This window comes from Opisthocomus hoazin, unplaced genomic scaffold (genome assembly GCF_030867145.1).
Source record: "Opisthocomus hoazin isolate bOpiHoa1 unplaced genomic scaffold, bOpiHoa1.hap1 HAP1_SCAFFOLD_42, whole genome shotgun sequence".
In the NCBI taxonomy this organism is placed as follows: domain Eukaryota; kingdom Metazoa; phylum Chordata; class Aves; order Opisthocomiformes; family Opisthocomidae; genus Opisthocomus; species Opisthocomus hoazin.
Window position 1 is genome coordinate 5,472 of NW_027448984.1, and position 24,498 is coordinate 29,969.

A 24,498-nucleotide genomic window follows, 5' to 3' on the forward strand; every position below is an offset into this window, starting at 1 on the left:
CCGGACCCACCGCCCCACGGCTTTTCGCGCCGTTCCAGCCACGACCAGAAACCTTCTGGGGGGGGGGGGGACGGACCAGCGGGGGGGTCCCCGCTCCCTAAGGGCTTTTGAGCCAAATTCCTGGGATTTGGGGGTCGGAGCCCCCCAGCCTCGCCCCCCCCCAAGGAGAGAGAGGCACCTCGTCGCCCGTAAAAATCCGACACCGTTTATTGCCCTGCGCCCCGGGGGGGGGGCTGGGGGGGCCCAGGCGGGGGGGTCCTGGCTGTGGGGGTCCCAGCTGTGAGGGGTCTTGGTCACGGGGGTTCCCGGCTGTGGGGGGTCCCAGCAGCTGGGGTCCCAGCCATGGGGGGGTCCCAGCCATGGGGAGTCCCAGCCATGGGGGGGTCCTGGTCACGGGGGGGTCCCAGCTGTGGGGGTCCTGGCCAGGGGGGGTCCCAGCTGGGGGGGTCCCGGTCATGGGGGGGTCCCAACTGTGGGGGTCCTGGCCAGGGGGGGTCCCAGCTGTGGGGGGTCCTGGTCATGGAGGGTCCCCGCCATGGGGGGTCCTGGCCATAGGGGTCCCGGCCACGGGGGTCCTGGCCATGGGGGGTCCTGGCCATGGGGGTCCCAGCCATGGGGGTCCCGGTCATGGGGGGTCCCCACCATGGGGGGTCCTGGCCATGGGGGTCCCGGCCATGGGGGTCCCAGCAGCAGGGGATCCCAGCCCTGGGGAGGTCCTGGTCCATGGGGGGTCCAGCTGTGGGGGGTCCCGGCTGTGGGGGTCCCAGTTGTGGGGGTGTCTTGGTCACGGGGGGTCCCGGCCGTGGGGGTCCCAGCCATGGGGGGTCCTGGCCATGGGGGTCCCGACTGTGGGGATCCCAGCCCTGGGGGTCCCCGTGCCCCCCGGCTCTGGAAGGCTCCGCAGCGCCGGGGGGGCCTCGCGTGGGGGCTGCAAACCGGGGGCTGGGTGGGTTGTTTTCATTTTTTTTTTGCATTTTTTTTGCCTTTTTTTTTTTTTTTTTTCAATTTTTGGTCCTCAGAAAAACCAACCCCCGCTCCCAGGCTGGGGGGGGGGGGGGGGCTGCGCCGGGCTGAGCCCCCCCACGCTGCGGCAGAGCCCCCCACCCCCCAACCCAGCGTTCCGCCGCGAGAGGCATAAATTAGAGAGGGTGGGGGGCTGCCCCGGACCCCCCCGGTGAAAAAATAAGGGGGTTTTATCTTCATAAAAATAACCATCTGCGCCCGGGGCGGGGGGGGCCGCGGACCCCCCCTGGCCCCCCCCCCAAACCGATCGTTGCATAGGTGCGCGGCGGGTGCGGTGCGGCGAGCTGGGGGGGGGCCTCTCCCCACGCCCCCTCCCCGGGGGGTGGCGGTGGGTGCTGCGTGGCAGGGGGGGGGGCTACGTGGTGGGGGGGGGTGTGCGGGGTGGGGGGGGGGCCGCACCTCAGAGGTCGCTCTCGCCGTAGAGCGCGGTGGAGAAGGATTTGTAGTCCAGGGCGCCGGGGACGGCGTCGGGGCCCTGGTAGGGAGCCATGCGGGCGACGCAGTACTGCGCCTGCTCGGGGGGCAGCTCCCGCCGCAGCTCCTCCGCCGTGATGTAGTTCTGGGGGGGGCAGGGTGGGGTCAGCACCCCCGCGGACCCCCCTTTCCCCCCTGATCACCCCCTGGAGCCCCGGTCCGCCTGTGGACCCCCAATCGGTCGCCCCGCGGCCCCATGATCGGTCGCCCCGCGGCCCTGCAATCGCCCCGCAGACCCCCAGTCGCCCCGCAGACCCCCAGTCAGTCGCCCTGCAGCCCCTTGATCGCCCCACGGACCCCCCCGATCGCCCACAGACCCCCCCGATGGCCCCACGGACCCCCCGATTGCCCCACAGACCCCCAGTCACCCCACAGACCCTCAGTCACCCCACGGACCACCAGTCGGTCACCCTGCGGACCCCCAGTCGCCTCGCAGACCCCCAGTCACCCCACAGACCCCCAGTCACCCCACGGACCCCCAGTCACCCCATGGACCCCCAGTCAGTCACCCTGCAGCCCCTCGATCGCCCTGCGGACCCCCCAGTCACCCCACGGACCCCCAGTCGCCCCGTGGACCCCCTGATCGCCCCATGGACCCCCTGATGGCCCCATGAACCCCAGTCACCCCACGGCCCCCCAGTCGCCCCGTGGACCTGCAATCGCCCCGCGGACCCTCGATCACCCCGCGGACCCCCATCGCCCTGCGGACCCCCAGTCACCCCATGGACCCCCAGTCACCCCGTGGACCCCCTGATCGCCCCATGGACCCCCTGATTGCCCCATGGACCCCCAGTCACCCATGGACCCCCCGGTTGGTCACCCCACAGACCTGCAATCGCCCCACAGACCCCCAGTTGGTCGCCCCATGGACCCCCGATCGCCTCATGGACCCCCAGTCGCCCCACGGCCCCCCAGTCAGTTGCCCCATGGACCTGCAATCGTCCTGAGGACCCTCGATCGCCCTGCGGACCCCCAGTCACCCCACAGACCCTCAGTCACCCCCACGGACCCCCAGTCGGTCACCCTGTGGACCCCCCCGATTGCCCCACAGACCCCCCCGATCGCCCATGGACCCCCCCGATCGCCCCATGGACCCCCAGTCGGTCACCCTGCGGACCCCCAGTCACCCCACAGACCCCCAGTCACCCCACAGACCCTCAGTCACCCCACGGACCCCCAGTCGGTCACCCTGCAGCCCCTCGATCGCCCCGTGGACCCCCCGATTGCCCCACAGACCCCCCGATCACCCTGCGGACCCCCTGATCGCCCCACGGACCCCCAGTTGGTCATCCTGCAGACCCCCAGTCTCCCCACGGACCCCCAGTTGGTCGCCCTGCAGCCCCTCGATCGCCCCGCGGACCCCCTAATTGCCCCACAGACCGCCCCGATCGCCCCACAGACCCCCCCGATGGCCCCGCGGACCCCCCGATTGCCCCACGGACCCCCTGATCGCCCCACGGACCCCCAGTCGGTCACCCCGCAGACCCCCAGTCGGTCGCCCTGCAGCCCCTCGATCGCCCCGCGGACCCCCCAGTCGCCCCAACAGACCCCCCTGATCACCCCGCGGACCCCCAGTCACCCCACGGACCCCCCAGTCGGTCACCCTGCGGACCCCCAGTCGCCCCACAGACCCCCAGTCGCCCCACAGACCCCCAGTCGGTCACCCCTGCAGTCCCTCGATCGCCCCCGCAGACCCCCGATCGCCCCGCAGACCCCCCCCGATGGCCCCGCGGACCCCCTGATCGCCCCACGGACCCCAGTCGGTCACCCCACAGACCCCCAGTCACCCCCACGGACCCCCAGTCGGTCACCCTGCAGCCCCTCGATCGCCCCACGGACCCCCCCGATCGCCCCACGGACCCCCCGATCACCCTGCGGACCCCCAGTCACCCCACGGACCCCCAGTCGGTCGCCCTGCGGACCCCCAGTCACCCCACAGACCCCCAGTCGCCCCGCAGACCCCCAGTCACCCCACGGACCCCCAGTCGCCCCGCAGACCCCAGTCACCCCATGGACCCCCAGTCACCCCACAGACCCCCCTGATCGCCCCACAGACCCCCCCGATCGCCCCACAGACCCCCCCCGATGGCCCCACAGACCCCCCCGATGGCCCCACAGACCCCCTCGATGGCCCCACAGACCCCCCAATGGCCCCACGGACCCCCCAATGGCCCCGCGGACCCCCCGTCGGCCGCGCCGCGGGCTGACCTTGTCCCCGGCCAGGACCCTGAAGGAGGCGATGACCTGGTCGGCCGTGTCGGTGTCGGTGGTCTCCCGCGACATGAAGTCGATGAAGGCCTGGAAGGTGACGCTGCCGCTGCCGTTGGGGTCCACCACGCTCATGATGCGGCTGAACTCGGCGTCACCCTGGGGGGCAGAGGGGGCTGCGGTGAGGTGGGGGGTGCGGGCGGCGGAGCTCGGACCCCGAGACCCCCTCGGCCGCGCGGGGAGGGGAGGTCCCGGCTGCTCCGCGATCGCCGCGGCCGCGTTCCCGACCTGCGCAGCGGCGGAGAAAAGATCGGAAAGGGAAAAAAGTTGGGGGGGGGGGAATAAAAAAAAGGGGGTGGAGGGGGAAGAAGGAGCAGAGAGCGTACCAGGCTGCATCCCGCGGAGATGAGCAGAGCTCGGAAGTCATCGGCGTCCACGTTTCCCCGCGCTTCTGCTCCGAGAGGCCGAAGAGGAGGAGGAGAGAGAGAGCCGGCCGCGGAGAGGAGAGGAGGAGGAGGAGGAGGAAGAGGAAGGGCAGCGAGGCAGGGAAGGGAGGCAGAGACGCAGTCAGAGCGGCGGTCGGCAAGGATCCAGCGCGGACGCGGGGAGGAAGAGCGCGGGTTGGGGAGGGAGGAAGAGCGGCGGGTACCTGCCGGTCGTTCTCCACGTCGTAGCCCAGGCTGATGAGGCAGGCCTTGAACTCCTCGGGGCCCAGCGCGCCGCCGTGGTCCTGCGCCGCGGCGCGGGAGAGACGCCGTTAGCGGGGGGCGGGGGGCTCGCCGTGGGCGGGGGGGGGCCCGGCCCCACCTTGTCGAAGTGGTTGAAGGAGGCCCTGAACTCCTGCATCTGCTCCTGGCTGATGCCCTTGGCGTCACGCGTCAGGATCTGGTTCTCCACCTCGTTGATGGTGCGGGCGATGGTGGTCAGGAGCTGCTCCAGCCCACGCGGATGTGCTGCGGGGCGAGCGGCGTGGTTGGGGGGGACGCCGGTGGGGCGTCGCCGACCCCCCCCAACGCCGCAGCGGCGGGCGCCCACCTCCATGGTGTAGTTGGCGTGCTGGTTGTCGAAGATGAGGGCCTCCTGGATGAGCTGGTGCTGCTGCTCCAGCAGGTCCAGGTTGGGTTTGTAGTCGACGATGCTGCGCTCGTAGCGCTTCAGGTGCTCCAGCTGGTCCTCCAGCGTGCCGTTCATCTCGATGGAGATGCGCCCGATCTCCTGCCGCGTGGCGGGTGGCCTCAGGCTCCCAGCCACCCCCCCGCCGCGCACCCGCGCCCGCGCCGCGCCGCGACCGACACTGCCGAAAAGGGAGGCCGTGCGGGCGAGCCCTCACCTCCATCTTGGTCTGGATCCAGGGCCCCACGACGTTGGCCTGGCCGGCGAACTGCCGCCGCAAGCGCTCGTTGGACTGCTGCTTGCTCTGCTCGTCCAGCAAGGCGCGGTCCCGCTTCGGCACCAGCTGCTGGACCTGCGGCGAGACGGCGCTGGAGGGGCCGCCGGGCCGCCGAGCCCCCCCGTGGCACCGACCCCTCCGCCGCTGCGCTCACCCGCTCCCACTTGGAGTTGATGACGTGCGGCGTGACGGAGGTGTAGGGTTGTCGCCGGAGAGCTTGATGCCGTGGAGGTCTGCGCCGCGCCGCGCCTCGCGCTCGATGCCCAAGATGGCCTCGCGCTCCTTGTCGGCGTCGGGCAGCGTCGACTTGAACTGGTCGTGAGCGGCGATGAGGCCCCTGCGGGAGGAGGAGGAGGCGGCGGGGGGCTCAGGGTTGGGGTCGCGCGGCGGCGGATCCCACGGCCCCCCCAGCCGCCGCCGCACCTCGATCTCCTCGGTGGTGTGGACGATGAACATGTCCTGCAGGTCCTCCATCGCGCTCTCCATCCAGTTGTTGAAGGGCGCTGCCCTCTTGGCGTACTCCAGGTGCAGCTCGTCGATCGTCTCCAGCTGCTTCTCCGTTTTCTGTCGGGGGGTGGGGGGTCAGGAGGGTCTGGGGAGCCCCCAGACCCAGCGTGTCCCCCCTCCCCGGGGCGGGGGGGTCCGGGCTCACCTCGAGGGCCTCCTCCTGCTGTGGGTCAAGGCGCCCAGCACGTCCCACTGGTCGCAGATCTTCTGGCACCGGGCGTTGACGCTGGGCGAGTCGTAGTAATCCAGCTCGCTGCGGGGTGCGGCGGGGACACACGCAGCGGCGTGGAGGGCCGCGGGGGGGCTCGGGGGGACCACCGCTCGGCTCCCTTCCGGCGGCGTGCCCCTGCGCCCCGCTCCGAGCCCCCCGGAGGGGGAAGGGACGGGCAGGACAATGGCGGCTCTGTGCGGAGCCCGCCGGCGCGGGGCCTGCTGCGAGACCCCCGGCACGGAGGGGGGTCGCAGGGGAGGAAGGGGTGAGGTGTCCCGGGGCGTTCGTCTGGGGCTCCCCAGGGTCCCCAGTCAGGGGTCCCTGGGGTGTTCAGGGGTCCCCAGGGTGTTCATTTGGGGACCCTGGGGTGTTCGGGGGTCCCTGGGGTGTTCATCTGGGGGTCCCTGGGGTTTTCAGGGGTCCCTAGGGTGTTCATTTGGGGACCCTGGGGTGTTTGGGGGTCCCCAGGGTGTTCGGGTGGTCCCCGGGGTGTTCATTTGGGGACCCTGGGGTGTTTGGGGGTCCCTACGGTGTTCATTTGGGGACCCTGGGGTGTTCGGGGGTCCCCAGGGTGTTCGGGGGGTCCCTGGGGTGTTCATTTGGGACCCTGGGGTGTTCATTTGGGGGACCCTGGGGTGTTCGGGGGTCCCTGGGCGTTCAGGGGTCCCCAGGGTTTTCAGGGGTCCCTAGAGTGTTCATTTGGGGACCTCGGGGTGTTTGGGGGTCCCCAGGGTGTTCAGGGGGTCCCTGGGGTGTTCATTTGGGGGTCCCTGGGGTGTTTGGGGGTCCCTACGGTGTTCATTTGGGGGTCCCTGGGGTGTTCAGGGGTCCCCAGGGGTGTTCATTTGGGGACCCTGGGGTGTTCGGGGGTCCCTGGGGCATTCAGGGGTCCCCAGGGTGTTCATTTGGGGGTCCCTGGGGTTTTCAGGGGTCCCTAGGGTGTTCATTTGTGGACCCTGGGGTGTTCATCTGGGGGTCCCTGGAGGTTCATTCGGGGGTCCACTGGGGCGTTCGGGGGTCCCTGGGGTGCTCATTTGGGGGTCCCTGGGGTGCTCATTTGGGGGTCCCTGGGGCGTTCAGGGGTCCCCTGGCGTGTTCATGTGCGGGTTCCTGGGGCATTCAGGGGTCCCTGGGGCGTTGGGTGGTCCCTGGGGTGGTTCAGGGGTCCCCTGGGGGTGTTCATTCAGGGGGTCCCCAAGGCATTCAGGGGTCCCTGGGGCATTGGGGGGTCCCTGGGGTGTTCAGGGGTCCCTGGGGTGCTCATTCAGGGGTCCCTGGGGCATTGGGTGGTCCCTGGGGTATTCAGGGGTCCCCGGGGTGCTCATTCGGGGGGTCCCCGGGGGCATTGGGTGGTCCCTGGGGTGTTCAGGGGTCCCCGGGGTGCTCATTCAGGGGTCCCTGGGGCGTTGGGGGGTCCCTGGGGTGTTCAGGGGGTTGCCGGGGTGCTCGTTCGGGGGTCCCCATGGCATTCGTGGATCCCCGGGGTGCTCATTCGGGGGTCCCTGGGGCATTGGGGGGTCCCTGGGGTGTTCAGGGGTCCCTGGGGGTGCTCATTCAGGGGTCCCCTGAGGTGTTCAGGGGTTGCCGGGGTGCTCATTCAGGAGTCCCCAAGGCATTCAGGGGTCCCCGGGGTGCTCATTCAGGGGTCCCTGGGGCGTTGGGTGGTCCCTGGGGGTGTTCAGGGGTCCCCTGGGTGCTCGTTCGGGGGTCCCCGGGGCGCTGGGGGGCACGCGGACGCACTTCAGCTCCTGGGCGATGGCGGCGATCTGCTCCACGCGGTCCTGGTGCGCGGCCAGGTCGCTCTCGAAGGCTTCGTGCTTCCGGATCAGCGCCTTGATGTCCGACAGCGTGGCCGCCTCGTAGTCCTTCCGCGTCAGCATCGCCTCCTTGCCTGCGGCGGGCGGCGAGGGGGGGGCTGGCACCGCGCCCCCACCCCCAGGCACGCCGCTTCCCCCCCAGGAACCCCGAAACGGCGCAGAGCGTCCCCAAAACGCGGCAGGGTGGGACGGGGGGGGGAGAGGGGACGCTGCGGGCTCTGCCAGGGTCAAGGCGCTGCTGCAGGGCTGCGCTGGGTGTTCTGGGGGGCTGGTAGACCCCCCCCCCTGCCCTGGTGGACCCCCCCACCCCGCCCCGGTGGCACCCACCGTCGGTCCAGGCCTCGTGGATGGACGCCTTCTGGCGGAACTTCTCGGCCAGGTGGTCAAGGCGCTCCAGGCGCCGGATCTCGTTCAGCAGCCACTCCTCGTAGCCCTTCTCTGCCTGCTCCAGCTGCTGCCAGCCCGTGTTGACGTCCTGCGGAGGGCGGGGGGCTCAGCGGACCCCTGGCCTGCGGCTCTGGAGTCCCCCCCCTCCCTCCCCCCATCAATGGCCCCAGGGTCCCCCCCTCCTCCCCCATGCCAACAGCCCTTGGGGTCCCCTTGTCCCCATGCTGATGGCCCTGAGGCTCCCCTCCTCCCCACATCAATGGCCCCGGGGTCCCCCCCACCTCCCCATGCTGATGGCCCCAGGGTCCCCCCCCTCCTCCCCACGCCAACAGTCCTTGGGGTCCCCCTCATCCCCACACCGACAGCCCTGGGGATCCCCTCCTCCCCATCCCGATGGCCCCGGGGTCCCCTGCTCCCTACATCAATGGCCCTGGGGTCCCCCCTTTCCTCCCCATGCCGATAGCCCCAGGGTCCCCTCCTTCCTCCCCACGTTGATGGCCCTGGGGTCCCCCTGTCCTCCTCACACCAATGACCCTGGGGTTCCCCCCCTCCTCCCCACACTGACAGCCCCGGGGTCCCCCCCTTCTCCCACGCTGATGTCCCCGGGATCCCCCTGTCCTCCCCACGCCGAAGGCCCTGGGGTACCCCTCCTCCTCCCCACATCAATGGCCCCAGGGTCCCCCCCTCCTCCCCATGCCAACAGCCCTTGGGGTCCCCCTTGTCCCCATGCTGATGGCCCTGAGGCTCCCCTCCTCCCCACATCAATGGCCCCGGGGTCCCCCTCTTCCTCCCCACATCAATGGCCCCAGGGTCCCCCCCTCCTCCCCATGCCAACAGCCCTTGGGGTCCCCTTGTCCCCATGTTGCTGGCCCTGGGGCTCCCCTCCTCCCCACATCAATGGCCCCGGGGTCCCCCCCACCTCCCCATGCTGATGGCCCCAGGGTCCCCCCCCTCCTCCCCACGCCAACAGTCCTTGGGGTCCCCTCATCCCCACACCGACAGCCCCGGGGATCCCCTCTTCCCCATCCCGATGGCCCCGGGGTCCCCTGCTCCCTACATCAATGGCCCTGGGGTCCCCCCTTTCCTCCCCACGCCGATAACCCCAGGGTCCCTCCCTTCCTCCCCACGTTGATGGCTCTGGGGTCCCCTCTTCCTCCCCACATCAATGGGTCCTGGGGTCCCCCCTCTCCTCCCCACGCCGATAGCCCCAGAGTACCCTCCAGGGTCCCCTCCACCCCACACCAATGGCTCCAGGGTCCCCCCCTTCTCCCCATGCTGATGGCCCTGGGGTCCTCCTGTCCTCCCCACGCTGAAGGCCCTGGGGTCCCCCCCCTCCTCCCCGCACCAATAGCCCTGGGGTCCCCCCCCTCCTCCCCGCACCAATAGCCCTGGGGTCCCCCCCCTCCTCCTCACAGCAATGACGCTGAGGTCCCCCCCTTCCTCCCCACATTGACAGCCCCAGAGTCCCCTCCTCCTCCTCACACCGACGACCCCGGGGTCCCCACCCTCCTCCCCACACCGACAGCCCCGGGGTCCCCCCCTTCTCCCCACACTGATGGCCCTGGGGTCCTCCTGTCCTCCTCACACCGATGACCCCGGGGTCCCCCCCTTCTCCCCATGCTGATGTCCCCGGGGTCCCCCCCTTCTCCCCATGCTGATGTCCCCGGGGTCCCCCTGTCCTCCCCACGCCGAAGGCCCTGGGGTACCCTTCCTCCTCCCCACATCAATAGCCCCGGGGACCCCCCTCCTCCTCACACCGATGACCCCAGGGTCCCCACTCTCCTCCCCACACCGACAGCCCCGGGGTCCCCTCCTCCTCCCCACATCAATGGCCCCGGGGTCCCCCTTTCCTCCTCACACCGACAGCTCTCCCCATGCTGATGTCCCCGGGGTCCCCCTGTCCTCCCCACGCCGAAGGCCCTGGGGTACTCCTCCTCCTCCCCACATCAATAGCCCCGGGGACCCCCCTCCTCCTCACACCGATGACCCCAGGGTCCCCACTCTCCTCCCCACACCGACAGCCCCGGGGTCCCCTCCTCCTCCCCACATCAATGGCCCCGGGGTCCCCCCCATCCCCACGCCCGCGCCCCTCCGAGGCTGCCCTGGCCGTGTTGGGGTCCCCGTCCCACACCGCCGCGGGTTCTGGGAGCAGCCGAAGAGCAACCCCCGCCCCCCAGACCCCCCCGGGAGTGCAGGGGGGCACCCCCTGCCCCCCCCAGCTCACCGAGACCATCCTCCCCTCGGAGGGCATGAAGGCGGGCCGGTTGCTGAGCCGCAGCTTGGTCTGCAGGGTGTTGAAGTTGATCTCCAGCTGGCACTTCTCCTGCACCTTGGGCGGCTTGTGGACGCGCCGGTAGTCGCGGAAGTCCTCCAGCTTCTGCTGCATCTCCTGGATGGTCTTCTGCGGGCTGCGGTCCTCCAGCCAGGGGATGGTGCGCTTGATCCACTCCAGCAGCTGCGGGGAGGGGGGACGGTGGTCGGCGGGGTGGGGGACACGCCGGGCAGAGGGGTGCGGGGTCCCCGCCGTGGCCGTGGCTTACGTCAGACGCCAGCTTCTCGTAGTCCTCCATCAGGTGCTCGTTCTCCTGGTTGACGGCCAGCACCTTGCAGATGCGGTTCGCCGCCGTCTCGGCCTGGGGGTGAAGGGGCAGCGTGGGGAGGGGGGGGATCAGAGCCGGGGGGGCCGCGGCGCCCCAGCCCACCAGGCCGGAGCAGACGCAGCCCGTCACGGGCGGCACCGCGGGCCAGGCGTCACCGCGGCTCCGCGGACGAGGCGGGCTCGGCGTCCCCAGCGTGAAGCCCCGCTGCCCCGGCGGCCTCCTGTCCCCGCTGCCCGCCCGGGGACGCTGCTCCGCGCGCAGCCACGGTGCCGGGTACGGCTCAGCCGGGTTAACCATGGTGCCGGGTACGGCTAAACCGGGTTAACCACAGTGCCGGGTACGGCTAAACCGGGTTAACCACGCTGCCAGGTACGGCTAAACCGGGTTAACCACGGTGCCGGGTACAGCTCAGCCGGCTTAAACACAGTGCTGGGTATGGCTAAACCGGGTTAACCACACTGCTGGGTACGGCTCAGCCAGTTAACCACGGAGCTGGGTATGGCTAAACCGGGTTAACCACGCTGCCGGGTACGGCTCAGCCACGTTAACCATGGTGCTGGGTATGGCTAAACCGGGTTAACCACGGTGCTGGGTACGGCTAAACCAGGTTAACCACGGTGCTGGGTATGGCTAAACTGGGTTAACCACGGTGCCGGGTATGGCTAAACCAGGTTAACCACGGTGCTGGGTATGGCTAAACTGGGTTAACCACGGTGCCGGGTATGGCTCAGCCGGGTTAACCACGGTGCCCGGTACGGCTCAACTAGGTTAAGCACGGTGCCGGGTACGGCTAAACTGGGTTAACCACGGTGCCGGGTATGGCTAAACCGAGTTAACCACGGTGCCAGGTACAGCTCAGCCGGGTTAACCACGGTGCCGGGTACGGCTAAACCGGGTTAACCACGGTGCCGGGTAAGGCTAAACCGGGTTAACCACGGTGCCGGGTAAGGCTAAACCGGGTTAACCACGGTGCCGGGTACAGCTCAGCCGGGTTAGCCACGGTGCCGGGTACGGCTAAACCGGGTTAACCAAACTGCCAGGTATGGCTAAACCAGGTTAACCACAGTGCCAGGTATGGATAAACCAGGTTAGCCGCGGTGCCGGGTACGGCTCAGCCGGGTTCGCCGCACACGGGGGTCCGCGCAGGCAGCCAATTAACCCCGGCCTTCGTTAGACGCCCGCGGCCGCGCAGAGCCTCGATTCCCCAGCCGCCCCAATTAGCCCGCGGCGTTAATTACCGACGCCTTCAGCCGAGCTCACCTTCTGCGCGCCCGAGAAAGCGTGGTAGAAGCAGGAAACGTACGTCATGATGGCCTTCTCGTCGGGCCTGAGCGTGCCCACGATATCTGCGCGGGGAGAAAGGGGGGGAGAGCGGTGAAGCGGCGGCGCCGGACGCCTCGAGGCCCTCGGGCAGGCAGCGGCGGGGAGCGAGCGGCGCCGGGGCCGGTGCTGCCCTGCTCGGCGGCTCGGCCTCCGGGAGCGCGCCCCGAGCCGCGCCGGGAAGCTCCTTTCCACCCAGCGGCAGCCGAGAGCTGCACCGTCCCCGAAGCCGCGGCCCCGAGAGCTTACCCTCCGCGTCCAGCATCTTGGGGATGTCCAGGTACTTCTCCGCCACCTCGAAGGCGTTGTTGAGGTTCGTCACCGGGTCGTCCTGCGGAGAGGAGACCGAGCTAACGAGGAGGAGCGAGGGCCGCGGGGCGACGCGCGCGCCTCGAAGCTCGGCGTTCAGCGTTTCACCTTTCGGAGCTTGTCGTACTCGATCAGCTCCGGCCTGTGTCTGTGGATCAGGGCGTTGAAGGCCAAGCCGTCCTTCCAGCTGCCGGAGACGGGGTAGAGTGAGGGCCCCGCGGCTGCGGCGCGCCCGCACGGGACCCCCAGCGCCTCGATTCGCTCCCCGGATCCCGGAAAAACCCCCCGGGAAGGGGCAAATCTCCCCGGCCGCAGCAAAACGGCCGGAGCCGCGTTCTCCCGTCCCAGCCGCGTGGAAAGCGTCGCCGGCGGGGGCTCGGCGCGCGGAGCCGGCGGAGGAGGGGGTTACCTGATGTGGAAGTTCTGGACGTTGACGTTCTTGTAGGGAGCCGTCTTCCTCTGGCACCACAGCAGCAGGCCCTCCTTGGCCGAGGTCTCTGCGGGGGGACGCGGCCGCTGAGCCACCGGCGCCGGGGAGCCGGCTGGGCGCGCGGCGCGGCCGCCCCCTCACCTTCCACCGAGATGTCCTGGATGGCAAAGCGGAGGATGATGGTCCAGATCATGCCCAGCGTCATCTTAGCGTTGCCGTCGACGATCTCTGGAAGGCCAAGGGGGGAACGGGGCGGGGGACGATCAGCGCGGCCGCCGGCCCTTCCCGACGCGACGCACCCCGACCCGGCGCGGCGCTGCCGGGGAAGCTCGGGCTCTCCCGGATGACCCGAGGCCACGTTTCTCCTCATCGCGGCGGGATGAGGCCGAGATGCTCGGGGTCTGGCCGGCGCGTGGGACGACTCCGGTGGGGATAGCGGCTGTCGTAACGCCCGCCGCGCCCTCGCATCGCGGCACCGGTTGGGGCACGCACCGGTTTCAGGAACGGGCCGACTTCCCCAGCGGGGGAAGCGACGCCAGCCGGCGAGACATCAAAGCCGGGAGCGAGCCGCGGCCCCGCAGCCTCCTCCGGAACCGGCTCCGCAGGGTGAGCCGCTGCCAAACGCGGCCCTGGCCAAACCCACCCCGCCGCCGCGGGGCGGCCCGCGGCGAGGGAACCCGGAGGCGAGCGGTCCCGGCTGCCGCACGGACCGGGAATTCCTCTCCCCCGGCCGCGGGGAGGAGCGTGGAGACCCCGGAGGGGGAATTCAACGGGACGGCAACGGCACCGCGCCGAGCCCTGGATGCCGGGCACGCTCCGCTCCGCCGAGCAAAAAGATTTCTGCTCTGCGTGCGGGGGTGGAACGGGCACAGCTGCAGCCGAGCCCCGGGACCGCGGAGAATCGGGGATCCTCGTCGAATGGGAGCAATTCTGCAGCCGAAACCGCAACGCTTCTCCGGCACCAACGCCGGGCTCCTCCGCCGAGCGCTGCCAGCCGATGGCGGCCGGCGAGACGCCGGGGCTGGCTCCGGCCGCCGGCCCGCAGCTCGCCGTGCCCGGCGAAAGCGCAACGGCCTCGACGGCGGGACGCGGCCCGCGTGCGGGGCGGCACCTCCCCGCTGACTCAGCCGCGGGGCGATGAACCCACGCCGGGCACGGCGCCGTGACTCACGGCCGCCCGCGGCGAGCGATGCCGCCCTCGAAATACCGGCTGCGCCGCGCCCGTCCGGCCGAGCGCCAGGGCCCCGCGGCGCCGCGCGCGTCACGGGGCTCACCCTCGGCGCCGATGGAGACCAGCTTGACGCCCTTGCTGGCGATGAAGTCCAGGGCCTTGTTGACGTTGTTGATCTTGTGCACCCGCATCTTCCCCCGCTCCGGTTTCGGCAGCCGCTCCCCTGCGACGGAGAAGCCGGCGCGATGACGGGAGGCCGCGGGCCGGGGGACTCGCCTCGCGCACCGAAACGCGGCGATAAAACCCCGGGGCTGCGCCGGCGGCGAAACTCGGTCGCGGGACTGACCTGAAATCACCTCCAGCAGCAGCATCAGCTTGAGGCCGTCGCGGAAATCCTCGTCGATGTTCTCGATCTGCGTGCCGGCCTTCCGCAGGTGGGAGTTGCACCAAGCCGTGAAGGTCTGCGGGGACGCGGCGGGGAAGGGGGGCGGTCAGAGCGGGGACCCCTCAGCGCCGACCGCCGCTTTGCGGGGGCTCGACTCGCCGCGTGTGTCCCCCCCAGGCCCCCTGTGCCCCGCGCTGCTGCCAAACCCCGGACCAGGCGTTGTTTCTGCCCAACAAACAGGGAAATCGGGACGCGGCGCGTCCCCGGCCCCGCTCTCGTCGCGGCTCGGGAGCCGGGGGTGGATTTTCCGGCTCGCTGCCAGCGCGGGGAGAGCTTCTTCCGCTCCGTCCTCCCCCTCGGACACAAATATTTGCCGAGGTCACGGCGCCGAAGTGCAAGCGGAGCAGATTCCTGCGCCGAGGCCCCGGGACGCGGCTCGGGGCCCCCCCCCCGGATCCCGCAGTTCCCCCGCGGACCCCCGCACGCTGCCGGACCGCGGCCTGAACCCGCGGCTCTGCCTGCGCAGAACGGCTCGGACGCCGGCACCGCGGAGCTGCCGCGCTCGGGGTCGGGGGGAACAAACCCCCGGCAACCGAGCGCAACGGCGATCGCTCCCGCTGCCCCCCGGTTCGGTTTCGGGGGGTCCCGCTGCCCGCTCGGGGACCCCCGTGGCACGGCCGGGGGATGCCGCAGCGACAGCTCCGCGCCGGGAGGAGCAGACGCCGGCACCGAGAGCGCGCCAGGCACCCCGGCGCTTGGAAAAAAACCATTTTTCCTACCCCGGGACGTCGCGATTCGGCGCTCCGGGCGCGCTGGGCCGCCTCTGCGGCTTGCCCCGGGGCCAGCTCGGCGCGACGGCCGCAGCGAGGTCGATCCGAGGGTGTTCCCGGGCTGCGTATCGCGGCCCCGCGCCCGTCAGGCGTCCCTGAACCGCGGCGACGGCCGCTGCCAGGCGTGTCCGGGCGCAGCGAGCCCCGGCACGTGGAGACGGCGACGCCAGAGCCGCATCGCGCCCGTCTGCGGCGAAACCCCGCCGTACGCCGGCGGCGAAGGCAGCCCCCGGCCCCAAACCTGGAATAAAACCCCGTCTGCGGCGAAACCCCGCCGTACGCCGGCGGCGAAGGCAGCCCCCGGCCCCAAATCTGGAATAAAACCCCGTCTGCGGCAAAACCCCGCCGTACGCCGGCGGTGAAGGCAGCCCCCAGCCCCATATCTGGAATAAAACCCCATCCGTGGAGGATTTCGGCTTCCCCGCGGCCGAGCCGACGTGCCGCAGCCCCCCCGGCGCGCCGAGCCCCGCGCTCGTTTCCCAAACGCTATGGAAACAGCCCGGGGAGTTAAAAATAGGCGCAGAAAGCAATAAAAAGCCTCTGGACGCGCCCAAAACCTCCCCGGCGGCTCACTGCCTCGGCAGACGACAGATTCCCACCTCCGGGAATGCCGCGCCGCGCGCTGGGCTCGGCCCTCGCCGTCCCCAGACCCCCCAGATCCCAACTGGGGGGCACCCGCGCCCCCGGAGCGGACCCCAAATCCCAACCGGGGGCTGAGCTGCCCGGCGCCCGTTCGCTAAAACCCGGCGGATTGAGCCCAAACGGCGGCCGGGGCCGCGTCCCCGCAGCCAGGCGCCGCGAATAAAAAGTCACTAAAACCAGGCGATTCCGCGCACGCTTCTGGAATTTCCTTCCCGCGGCGGCGCCGGGGAGGGGGCAGGGGGGGGGCTGCTTTCCAGGCATTGTGTCAAAGCCGCCTTTGTCGGGGACGGAAAGGTGGCCCCGCGCCGCGGCCGCGCGTCCCGCGACGCCCGAAAACCTTGCGGGGCGCGGGGCTGGGGGGAGCGCGCCCGGAGACCCCCCCGCCTTGCTTTTCCCCCCCCAGTTTGGGGGGTTTCGGGGGGCTTGTCGGAGCGTGGCTCGGCTCTGCACCTGCCCGGCCACGCTCCTTGCAGCCCGGTTCCCTTTGAAGGCCAACGCCGGCGCGGACTTTAGCCCCGCGGGGAAGCGCGGCCGAAAGCCCCCGCGCCGTCCTCGGGGCCGCGGCGCGCGCCCGGGTGCTTGTTTACGCGGGGAAGTTCACGGGCAGGACCCCGGCGGTGTTTTTCCATGAGGTCACCGCCGACAACAATCTGTTCTGAAAACAAACGAAGAAAAAACGGCTTTATTTAGAAATCTGCCGGAATCGGGCGGCTGGGTCGCGCCGAAATTGCCTTTTCTGGCCGGCGGGCGCGGTCCGCGGCGGGAGGGAGCGGAGCGGAGCGCGGGGCGCGGATTTCGGGCTCATTTCTGGAGTTTTGGGTAAAACCCAGCCACGCTGGGAGCCGCCATCGCCCCTGGGAGACCCCCAGGGTGGGCGACGGGCGGTCTGGCAGCACCCACCGCTTCGTTAGGGCCGCTGGTGGGATGCTCGTTAGCGCTCGAGTTGTCGGCCGGCTCGTCAGACTAAACAAAGCTCCGGAGGAGAAGAAACAGGCGCTGCCCAGCGCCAGGGCCCGGTCTGCAGAGCCTCAGCCCAGGCCGGCAATTAGCGGGACCGCTAATTAGGGTGGCTAACGGCTCAGCGCGCTGCTGGAGCTGCTTTTCCTTCGCCGAGCCAGAGCACGGGGAAAAAAATTAACAGAAATCAGGAGGAACGAGGGTCTTCTCCCGCAGATGGGGGGGAAGCGGGGTGCTGAGGAGCAACGCCCCCCGCCCTGGCTTCGTTAGCGGGGCGTCGTTACCGGCCGGCCGGGCGACCGCCGCACCCCGCGGGGATTCTCCTCATTCTTTGCCCTTATTTGGCTCTCGGCCGGGCGTTTGGGGAGAAAACGGCCAACTCGGAGGCCGACGGCGGCGGGGGAAACCCTGGCCGGGGTCCGGCGCGCCGGGGTCCGGCGCCCGCCCCGAATCCGGGGGTCCGAGGGGGTGCAGAGGCGAAGGGGCGGCGCTCCCGGCTCCGTTCGAGGGCGAGCGAGGCCGAGGAGCTCGGTGCCGGCTCCGGCACGGCCGGGTACCCAGCCTGCAGCGGCTTCCCGGAGGGATTCCCACCGGAACCTTCCCAGGGCTCGAATAAATCCCCAGCTCCTGGAAGCGCTCGGCCCGTGGGACCAGGGGAAGCGACGGGGAACCTCTGCCAGGGCCGAATCCACCGGTTTCCTCCCCAAAATCAGGCGTGGCCACTCCCCGACCCCCATCCGTCCGTCCTCCTCGTTAGCCGAGGATCCAGCGCCATCCGGCACCCCCCCCCCGTTCCCCGACCCCTCGTTAGCCGGGATCCGTCGCCCCGTTGCGGCGTTCCCCCGGCTCCTCGCGTCACCCACGCGCGGCAGCGGGGGCCAGGTAAGCGACCCGCCGTCCCGCAGAGCCGCCTCGGCGCGGATTAACCCGGCGGATTATTTCCAAACGAGAGATCCGGGACGCCCGGCAGGGGCTCGGGCGTCTCCGCACGCCCGGTTCCCGCCGGCGGCGAGGGCGAGGCGGGGTCCGCGGCGCGCCGGGGAGGGTTTCGAGGCGCGGCCCCCGGCCGGCGACGCTTCCCGAGGAGGCGGAAGGCTCCGGATGTTTGGGCTTTGGAGCGAGCCCAAGAATCCGGCAGGGCAGCGAGCGGCCGCCCTCGTTAGCGCGTTCGTTAAGCCCCGGCGGGACGAGCACCCCCCGCGCCGCGCTCGCCACCGCCCCGCGGGCTCGTTATCGCCCCGCGGGCTCGTTATCGCCCCGCGGGCCTCAAGGACACCGTATTTTCGCCCGGGTTATTTCTCCGGCGCCCGCCTGTTGCGGGCCGCGCGCCGGCAGCCACCTCCATTTTTCCCCCCCGGTGTGTTTGCCGGTGCCGGGACGGACGGGGGGACGCCAGGACGGACGGGGGGATGCCGGCGGATCGCGCCCCGCTGTCCGACGTGTCCCAGCCTGGAAGCTCGTCGCCGTGCCCCCTCTCCCGGGGCGTCCGTGCTTCCCCCGAGGCCGGACAGACACAACCCCGCTCCAGGACGACTGACGTTGGGGACCCGCTGCCAACGCCGCCCGCTCCTCCGCCCGCCACCGAACAGCCCCGACCCCGAGCCCTCGGGGACGCCGGGTCCCGGCCCTCCTGGCGCTGCCGGAGGCTTTCCGCTCCGTGCCCGAGGAGGAGGAGGAAGCGACGAAGAGCTGCTGCAGAGACAAACTCCGCGGCGTCGAGGGGGGCTCGGAGCCTGCTCATTAGCCAGCCCTGCACCCGACGCTAACGAGGCCGCCGAAGCAGCTGGAGTTTCTAAGCGCTGTGACGGCCCCGAAGCCTGCTGGTTAGCGCCGATTTTGGCTGTTTTTACACCAAAACCCCAGCGTGGCTCCGGCAAGGGGCAGCCGGCGCTGGCGTCCGCGAGCTGACGGAGGTGCCGGCGCGGTGACGCACGCCCGCGCCGCTCCTCTGCCCTTCGGCCGGCCGCGTGGCCCCTCCGCCTGCGGGCTCCGAACCCCTCCGCTCCCTCCCAATTAACTCGCAATTAGGGCAATTAAACCGAACCAGTGGCCGGCCACCACGCCGCCCTCCGGTCACTGACTGACGGGTCCCGGGTGCGGCCAGCGGCTCTGTCACGATGCCCGGCGCAGAGCGGGGGTCCCGCGTGCTCCCCCGGTTCTGGCGGCGGTGCGGGGCGTGCCAGGAGCGGCGTCCCCCCCCTGCAGTGCCTTTCGCCCTGCCCCTCCCCGCCACCGCCCTTTCTCCTCGTTTCCCCATTCCTGGCCTGGGGAGCGGATCCTTCCCTCCGGCTGGCGGCTCCGGGGACGTGGGATGCTCCGAGGCCGGGCTGTTTGCCCCCCACAGCCCCCCCCAAAGAGCAGCTCCCCAATGGTCTCCCCCCTCGCCCAGCCCAGGACCCCCCCCGAGCACCCCCTCCCATCTGCACAGCCTCCCCCGTGCCCTTATTTCCTACCTGGGGGGGGGTCTGCACCGCCCAGATCGCTGTGCCCCCCCCTCAGACCCCTCTCCCCCCATCACCCAGGTCCTCTCCAGCCCCCCCACCCCTCCCTCCTCTGCCAGGGCCTTGCTCCGGCCCCGCCGCCCCCTCCTCACGGGCTCCCCCCGGCACTTCCTGCCCTCAGAGACCCCCCCAGGACCCCTAGCCTGGCCCTACAGCCCCCGCCCCCTCAGGCCATGATGCCTCAGCGGTCCCTCAGTGACCCCCCCCCACAGGCCCTATCCCCTCAGGGACCTTCAGGTCCCCTCAGCCAGACCCAGACCCAGACCGCCCCCCCAAGGCCCTGACAACTGAGGAATCCCCTCAGCCCTCCCCGCCCCCCCCCCCCCTCAGGCCGTGACGCCTCAGGGGTCCCTCAGAGCTCCCCCCCCAGTCCCAGACGCCCCCCCCCCGGGCCGTGACACCTCAGGGGTCCCTCAGAGCTCCCCCGCCAGTCCCAGACGCTCCCCCCCCGGGCCGTTACACCTCAGGGGTCCCTCAGAGCTCCCCCCCCAGTCCCAGATCCCCCCCCAGGCCCAGACGCCTCAGGGGTCCCTCAGAACCCCCCCCCAGGCCCAGACGCCTCAGAGCTCCCCTCAGCCCCCTCCCCAGGCCCAGACGCCTCAGAGCTCCCCTCAGCCCCCCCCCCCCAGGCCCAGACCCCCGCTCAGGCCCCCCTGCCCCGGGCCCACCTTGCGCTGCTGCTTCTCCCAGGCGGGATCGAGGAGGAGGTCGCGGTCCCAGTCGTCCTCCTGGGCCATGTAGTCGCCGTTGGGGCCGGGCCCGTTGCCCCCGTAGGGGTAGGGCTGCCCGGCGCTGTGGTAATCCACCATGGCGCTGCCCCGCTCCGCTCGCCTCGGCCGCCCGCCCGCCTCTGCGCCGCCGCCGCGCATGCGCCGCGCTCGCGCCCCCCACCGGCCCCGCCCACCGCCCGCCCCGCATGCGCGCCGCGCCCGCCGCCAGCCCCGCCCACTGGCAGGAGCGCCCGTCGTGGCGCCGCGCCCCGCCCACCGCCCGCGGCCCCGCCCACCGCCCGTCGCGCCGCCACCCCCCTCCCCGCTACGGCGCATGCGCCGGCTGCCTCACCCAGCCCCAATATGCACGAAGGGGCGTGGAAAATGCATTAATATTAATGAGCCGGCTTCCCTCGCCACTGCCGTAAGTGCGCTGCGCCCTCATTAATATTCATGAGCGCGCCACCCCCCCCCCAGTGCACAGACTGGATCCAGCTCCTCCGAGCAGCAGCGCAGTGGATGATGTTCACGCAGTGGGCGTGGCCATGCAGCGGAGGGCGTGGCTATGCGCTGGGGGCGTGGCTTCCCGCAGCGGTGCTCCCACTCCCCAGAGCCATAGAGGGGGGTCCCCCCTCCCCACCACTTTGTGTGCCCCAAAACCCCCGGGAGGGGCCGAGCTGGGCCCCCTCTGCCCCCGCCGAGCCCCGGTGACCCCCCCGGGCCCCCCTCCGCCCCCCGAAGGACCACAGCGCCCTGGAGGCTTCTCCTTTACTGGGGGAGCCGAGTTAAAACGAGGGGGGACGGTAAAACACGGGGGGTCAGAGGGAGGACGCCATGATGCTGGAGACACCTGCGGGAGAAGGAGGAGAGTCAGGGGGTCCCCGACCTGGGGGGGGGGTCCCCAGGGTGAGGGGGGGGGTCCCCAGGGTGAGGGGGGGGGGTCCCCAAGCCCCGACACCCACTGTCGAAGTCGATCTTCTCGACGATGTTCTTGGGCTTGATGCTCTCCTCCTGGTTGCAGATGAAGATGCGCCCGGGCTCCGGCTCCGTCCAGCCGTATTTGCTCATCCACACCTTCAGCTGGGCCTCTGGGGGGGGGACACGGGGAGGGGCTTCAGCCCCCTGCCCACCCCCAGCCCCCTCCCCACCCCCCGAGCCCCCCCCTTACCCGAGAGGTCCCCCAGCATCTCGGCCAGCAGCCAGCGGTCGATGTGCTGGTAGGTGATGCCCACCACGTGGCAGATGACTGCAGGAGGAGACCCCAGGTCAGCTGCCGGCCCCCCCAGCCCCCCCACAGCCCCCCCAGACCCCCTCACATTTCCTCACGGAGTCCTCGAAGCCGGTGATCCCGTCCAGCAGCTCCATGTTCTCATCCAGAGCTTGCTGTGGGGGCGGGGGGAGGTCGTTAACGTCCCTGGGGGGGCTGGGTAACGAGCGCTGGGGAGCCCCCCATCTCTGCCGGGCTTGGGGAGCCCCCCCGCCCACGTTTGGGGAGCCCCTTCACCTCTGCTCGGTTCTGGGGACCACCCCCAGCTCTGTCTGGGTTTGGGGAGCCCCCCACCCACCCTTACCCGGGTCTGGGGAGCCCCCCCAGGACTGACTGGGTTTGGAGAGACCCCCCCCCCCCCGGCTCTATCTGGGTCTGGAGAGCCCCTCACCCACCCCTGCCTGGGTCTGGGGAGCCCCCCTCCACCCCCCACCCGGGTCTGGGGAGCTTCTTCAACCTCTGCTCGAGTCTGGGGAGCCCCCCCCCAGCCCCCCTGGGTTTGGGGAGCCCCTCCAGCTGTGTCTGGGTTTGGGGAGCCCCCCCAGCTGTGTCTGGGTTTGGGGAGCCCCCCCCCCCCCCCCCACTCCCTGCCCGGGTTTGAGGAGCTCCTTCAACCTCTGCTCGGGTCTGGGGAGCCCCCCCGACTCTGTATAGGTTTGGGAAGCCCCCCCCCCCCCATCCCCCTTACCCAGGTCTGGGGAGCCTCCCCGGCTCTGTCTGGGATTCGGGAGCCTCCCACCCAACCCTGCCAGGCCTGGGGAGCCCCCCCTCACTCCCTGCCTGGGTCTGGGGAGCCCCTCCTGACCCCTGCCTGGGTCTGGGGAGCCCCCCTCCACCCCCCACCCAGGTCTGGGGAGCTCCTTCAACCTCTGCTCGGGTCTGGGGAGCCCCCCACCCCACCCTTACCTGGGTCTGGGGAGCCCCCCCAGCTCTGTCTGGGGTTGGGGAGCCCCCCATCCAACCCTGCCGGGTCTGGGGAGCCCCCCTCACTCTCTGCCTGGGACTGGGGAGCACACTTCAGTCTGTGTGGGCTTGGGGAGCCCCCCTCTCCAGCCCTGCCTAGGTTTGGGGAGCCCTACCCTGGGTCTGTCTGAGTTTGGGGAGCCCCTTCACCTCTGCTTGGGTCTGGGGACACCCCTCGGCTCTGTCTGGGGTTGGGGAGCCCCCCCCACCCCTGCCTGAGTCCGGGGAGCCCCCCTCCACCCCCCTCCTGGGTCTGGGGAGCCCCTCCTGCCCCTCACCTGGGTCTTGGGAGCCCCTCCAGCTGTGTCTGCGGTTGGGGAGCTGCCCCCCCCCCGCACCCCGTGCCCAGGTTTGGGGAGCTCCTTCAACCTCTGCACAGGTCTGGGGTGCCCCTCCTGCCCCTCACAAGGGTCCGGGGAGCCCCCCCGGCTGTGTCTGGGTTTGGGGAGCCCCCCCCATCCCCCACCCGGGTCTGGGGAGCCCCCCCTCCCCACACCCACCCAGAAGGACTGGAAGTGGCAGGTCTCCAGCAGCTCCCCCAGGTACAGGATCTGCCGGATGGGCCTCTCCTCCTGCTGGGACCGGGGGGGTCAAGGGAAACGCGGGGAGAGGGGCCCGGAGCCGCCACCCCCCCTTTGCCGCTCCCCCAAACCACCCCCCAGAGCCCCTGCATCAGGGTCTCCCGCTCGGCGACCCCCCGTCTCCGGCAGCGGGGAGGGCCCTGGGGGGCAGGGCCGGGCCCTGTGCCCCCCCCCAGCGCGGCGGATACGTGGGCCTGGTCGATCATGCACTTGCAGAGCGTGAAGTCGGTGTGCGGGAGGTTGGTGAGCGCCTTCAGCAGGATCTGCGCCGTCACCGCCGTCTGGAAGAAGGCCGGGTTGAACTGGTACCTGCGGGGGGAGCGGGGCGTTCGGGGGGCTGCGGATGGGACCCCCCAGCCCCTCCAAACCCGCTCCCCGCGGCCCCGCTCACAGCTTCAGCACGGCCAGGTTGGCCTCCAGGTCGTAGGCGTTCTCCTTGGCCTGCGTCTCCACGTACCGCTCCAGCGTGGCCAGGTTCTCGGGGTTGTACCTGCGGCAGGGGAGGCCGCGTCCCCCGGGAGACCCCGTTACCAGCCAGGCCCCAGGCCTTGGAACCCCCTGCCCCGCTCCCGGGGTCTCCGCAGCGCTCCGGGGCCTCGGCACCCCCCATTCCCGGGCCCCGCTGCGCCCCCCACCCCGCTCCCAGACCCCGCTGTGCTCCCCACCCCTGCTCCCGGGGTCCCTGAAGCACTCTGGGGCCCCAGCACCCCCAGTCCCAGGGCCCTGCTGCCCCCCCTGACCCGCTGCTGGGGTCCCTACAGAGGTCCGGGGCCCCAGCGCCCCCTGCTCCCGGGCCCTGCTGCCTCCCCCGACCTGCTTCCGGGGTCCCTGCAGGGCTCCAGGGCCCCACTGCCCCCCCTGCCCTGCTCCCAGGGCCCGTGCAAGCCTCCGGGGCCCCAGTACCCCCCCGTTCCCAGGCCCCGCTACGCCCCCCACCCCGCTCCCAGACCCCGCTGTGCCCCCCACCCCTGCTCCCGGGGTCCCCGCAGCACTCCGGGGCCGCAGCACCCCCCGTTCCAGGGCCCTGCTGCTCCCCCCGTCCCGCTCCCGGGGTCCCTACAAGGGTCCGGGGCCCCAGCGCCCCCTGCTCCCCGGCCCCGTTGCCCCCCCGCCCCGTTCCCAGGCCCCGCTGCCCCCCCTCACCGCTCCCGGGGTCCCCGCAGCGCTCCCGGGCCCCGATGGCCGCCGCCGAGCCGTTCCCGGGGTCCCCGCAGCGCTCCCGGGCCCCAGCATCCCCCGTTCCCAGGCCCCGCTGCCCCCCCCCTCGCCACTCCCGGGGTCCCCGCCCCGCTCCCAGGCCCCGGCACCCCCCGTTCCCAGGCCCCGCTGCCCCCCCCTCGCCGCTCCCGGGGTCCCCGCCCCGCTCCCAGGCCCCGGCACCCCTTCACCCACCCCCCCCCCTCCCCGGCTCCATCCGCCATTGCCGTCCCGGTCCATGGCGGCCCCGAGCGCTGCCCCCCGCGCCCCCCCCGGCCCCTCGCCGCCGGTACCGGTCGATGCCCCGCAGCAGTTTCCCCACGTTCGCCCGCATCTGCTCGAACAGCGCCATGGCTCGCGGTGCCGCCGGAAGCGGAAGGGCGGTGCCGGGCTCCGGCGGGCGAGGCAACTTCCGCTTCCGGCGCGGGCGCTCGCCGGGCATGACGGGACGGTGGAGGACTCGAGGGGAGGGGGAAACGCGAAGGAGCGGCGCGCAGGCGCAGAAAGCGGGGGGGGGAAGAGGCGGAGGCGGGTTATACCCCCTGGCCCCGCCCACACGCAGAGGCCACGCCCCCACATACCAGCCAGGGCTCCGCCCACAGAACCAGGACCCGCCCA

The 24,498-nt window shown here is 71.5% G+C and overlaps 2 protein-coding genes across 3 annotated transcripts; both read right to left on the bottom strand.

Annotated features, from left to right (window-relative positions):
* Window positions 1-984: 984 nt before the first annotated feature.
* LOC142360026 (alpha-actinin-4-like) lies at window positions 985-20,012 on the bottom strand. The gene is given in 24 exon segments (XM_075412324.1): window positions 985-1,582; window positions 3,706-3,864; window positions 4,355-4,435; window positions 4,513-4,640; window positions 4,643-4,658; window positions 4,741-4,920; window positions 5,036-5,170; window positions 5,250-5,302; window positions 5,305-5,430; window positions 5,518-5,659; window positions 5,748-5,770; window positions 5,773-5,855; window positions 7,554-7,704; window positions 7,958-8,105; window positions 10,242-10,472; window positions 10,558-10,650; window positions 11,878-11,963; window positions 12,187-12,268; window positions 12,355-12,433; window positions 12,656-12,743; window positions 12,818-12,904; window positions 13,951-14,070; window positions 14,194-14,308; window positions 19,831-20,012. Coding segments are annotated over 24 exon segments (2,706 nt in total). The 5' UTR covers window positions 19,972-20,012; the 3' UTR covers window positions 985-1,423.
* A 614-nt stretch (window positions 20,013-20,626) lies between these two features.
* Window positions 20,627-24,280, bottom strand: EIF3K (eukaryotic translation initiation factor 3 subunit K). Of its 2 annotated transcripts, none has more exons than XM_075412326.1 (8): window positions 24,174-24,280; window positions 23,075-23,173; window positions 22,872-22,992; window positions 22,603-22,677; window positions 21,189-21,255; window positions 21,041-21,118; window positions 20,835-20,960; window positions 20,627-20,722 (listed from the first exon to the last, which is right to left on the bottom strand). In XM_075412326.1, exons 1-8 carry the CDS (start codon window positions 24,230-24,232, stop codon window positions 20,691-20,693), a joined length of 657 nt encoding a protein of 218 aa, XP_075268441.1. In that variant the 5' UTR covers window positions 24,233-24,280; the 3' UTR covers window positions 20,627-20,690. The 2 variants fall into 2 exon arrangements, with proteins under 2 accessions (XP_075268441.1, XP_075268440.1); XM_075412325.1 differs by having other exon boundaries at window positions 22,603-22,683.
* Window positions 24,281-24,498: the final 218 nt, after the last annotated feature.

Bases quoted from the DNA above. Each gene is read 5' to 3' on its own strand.
- EIF3K (XM_075412325.1), bottom strand. From the start codon at position 24,232: ATGGCGCTGTTCGAGCAGATGCGGGCGAACGTGGGGAAACTGCTGCGG. The intron at 22,993-23,074 runs GTGAGCGGGGCC...CTCCCCCCGCAG, and splicing joins AACCTGGCCGTGCTGAAGCT to GTACCAGTTCAACCCGGCCT. The intron at 21,256-22,602 runs GTGGGTGTGGGG...CCGCCCCCACAG, and splicing joins GCCACTTCCAGTCCTTCTGG to CAAGCTCTGGATGAGAACAT.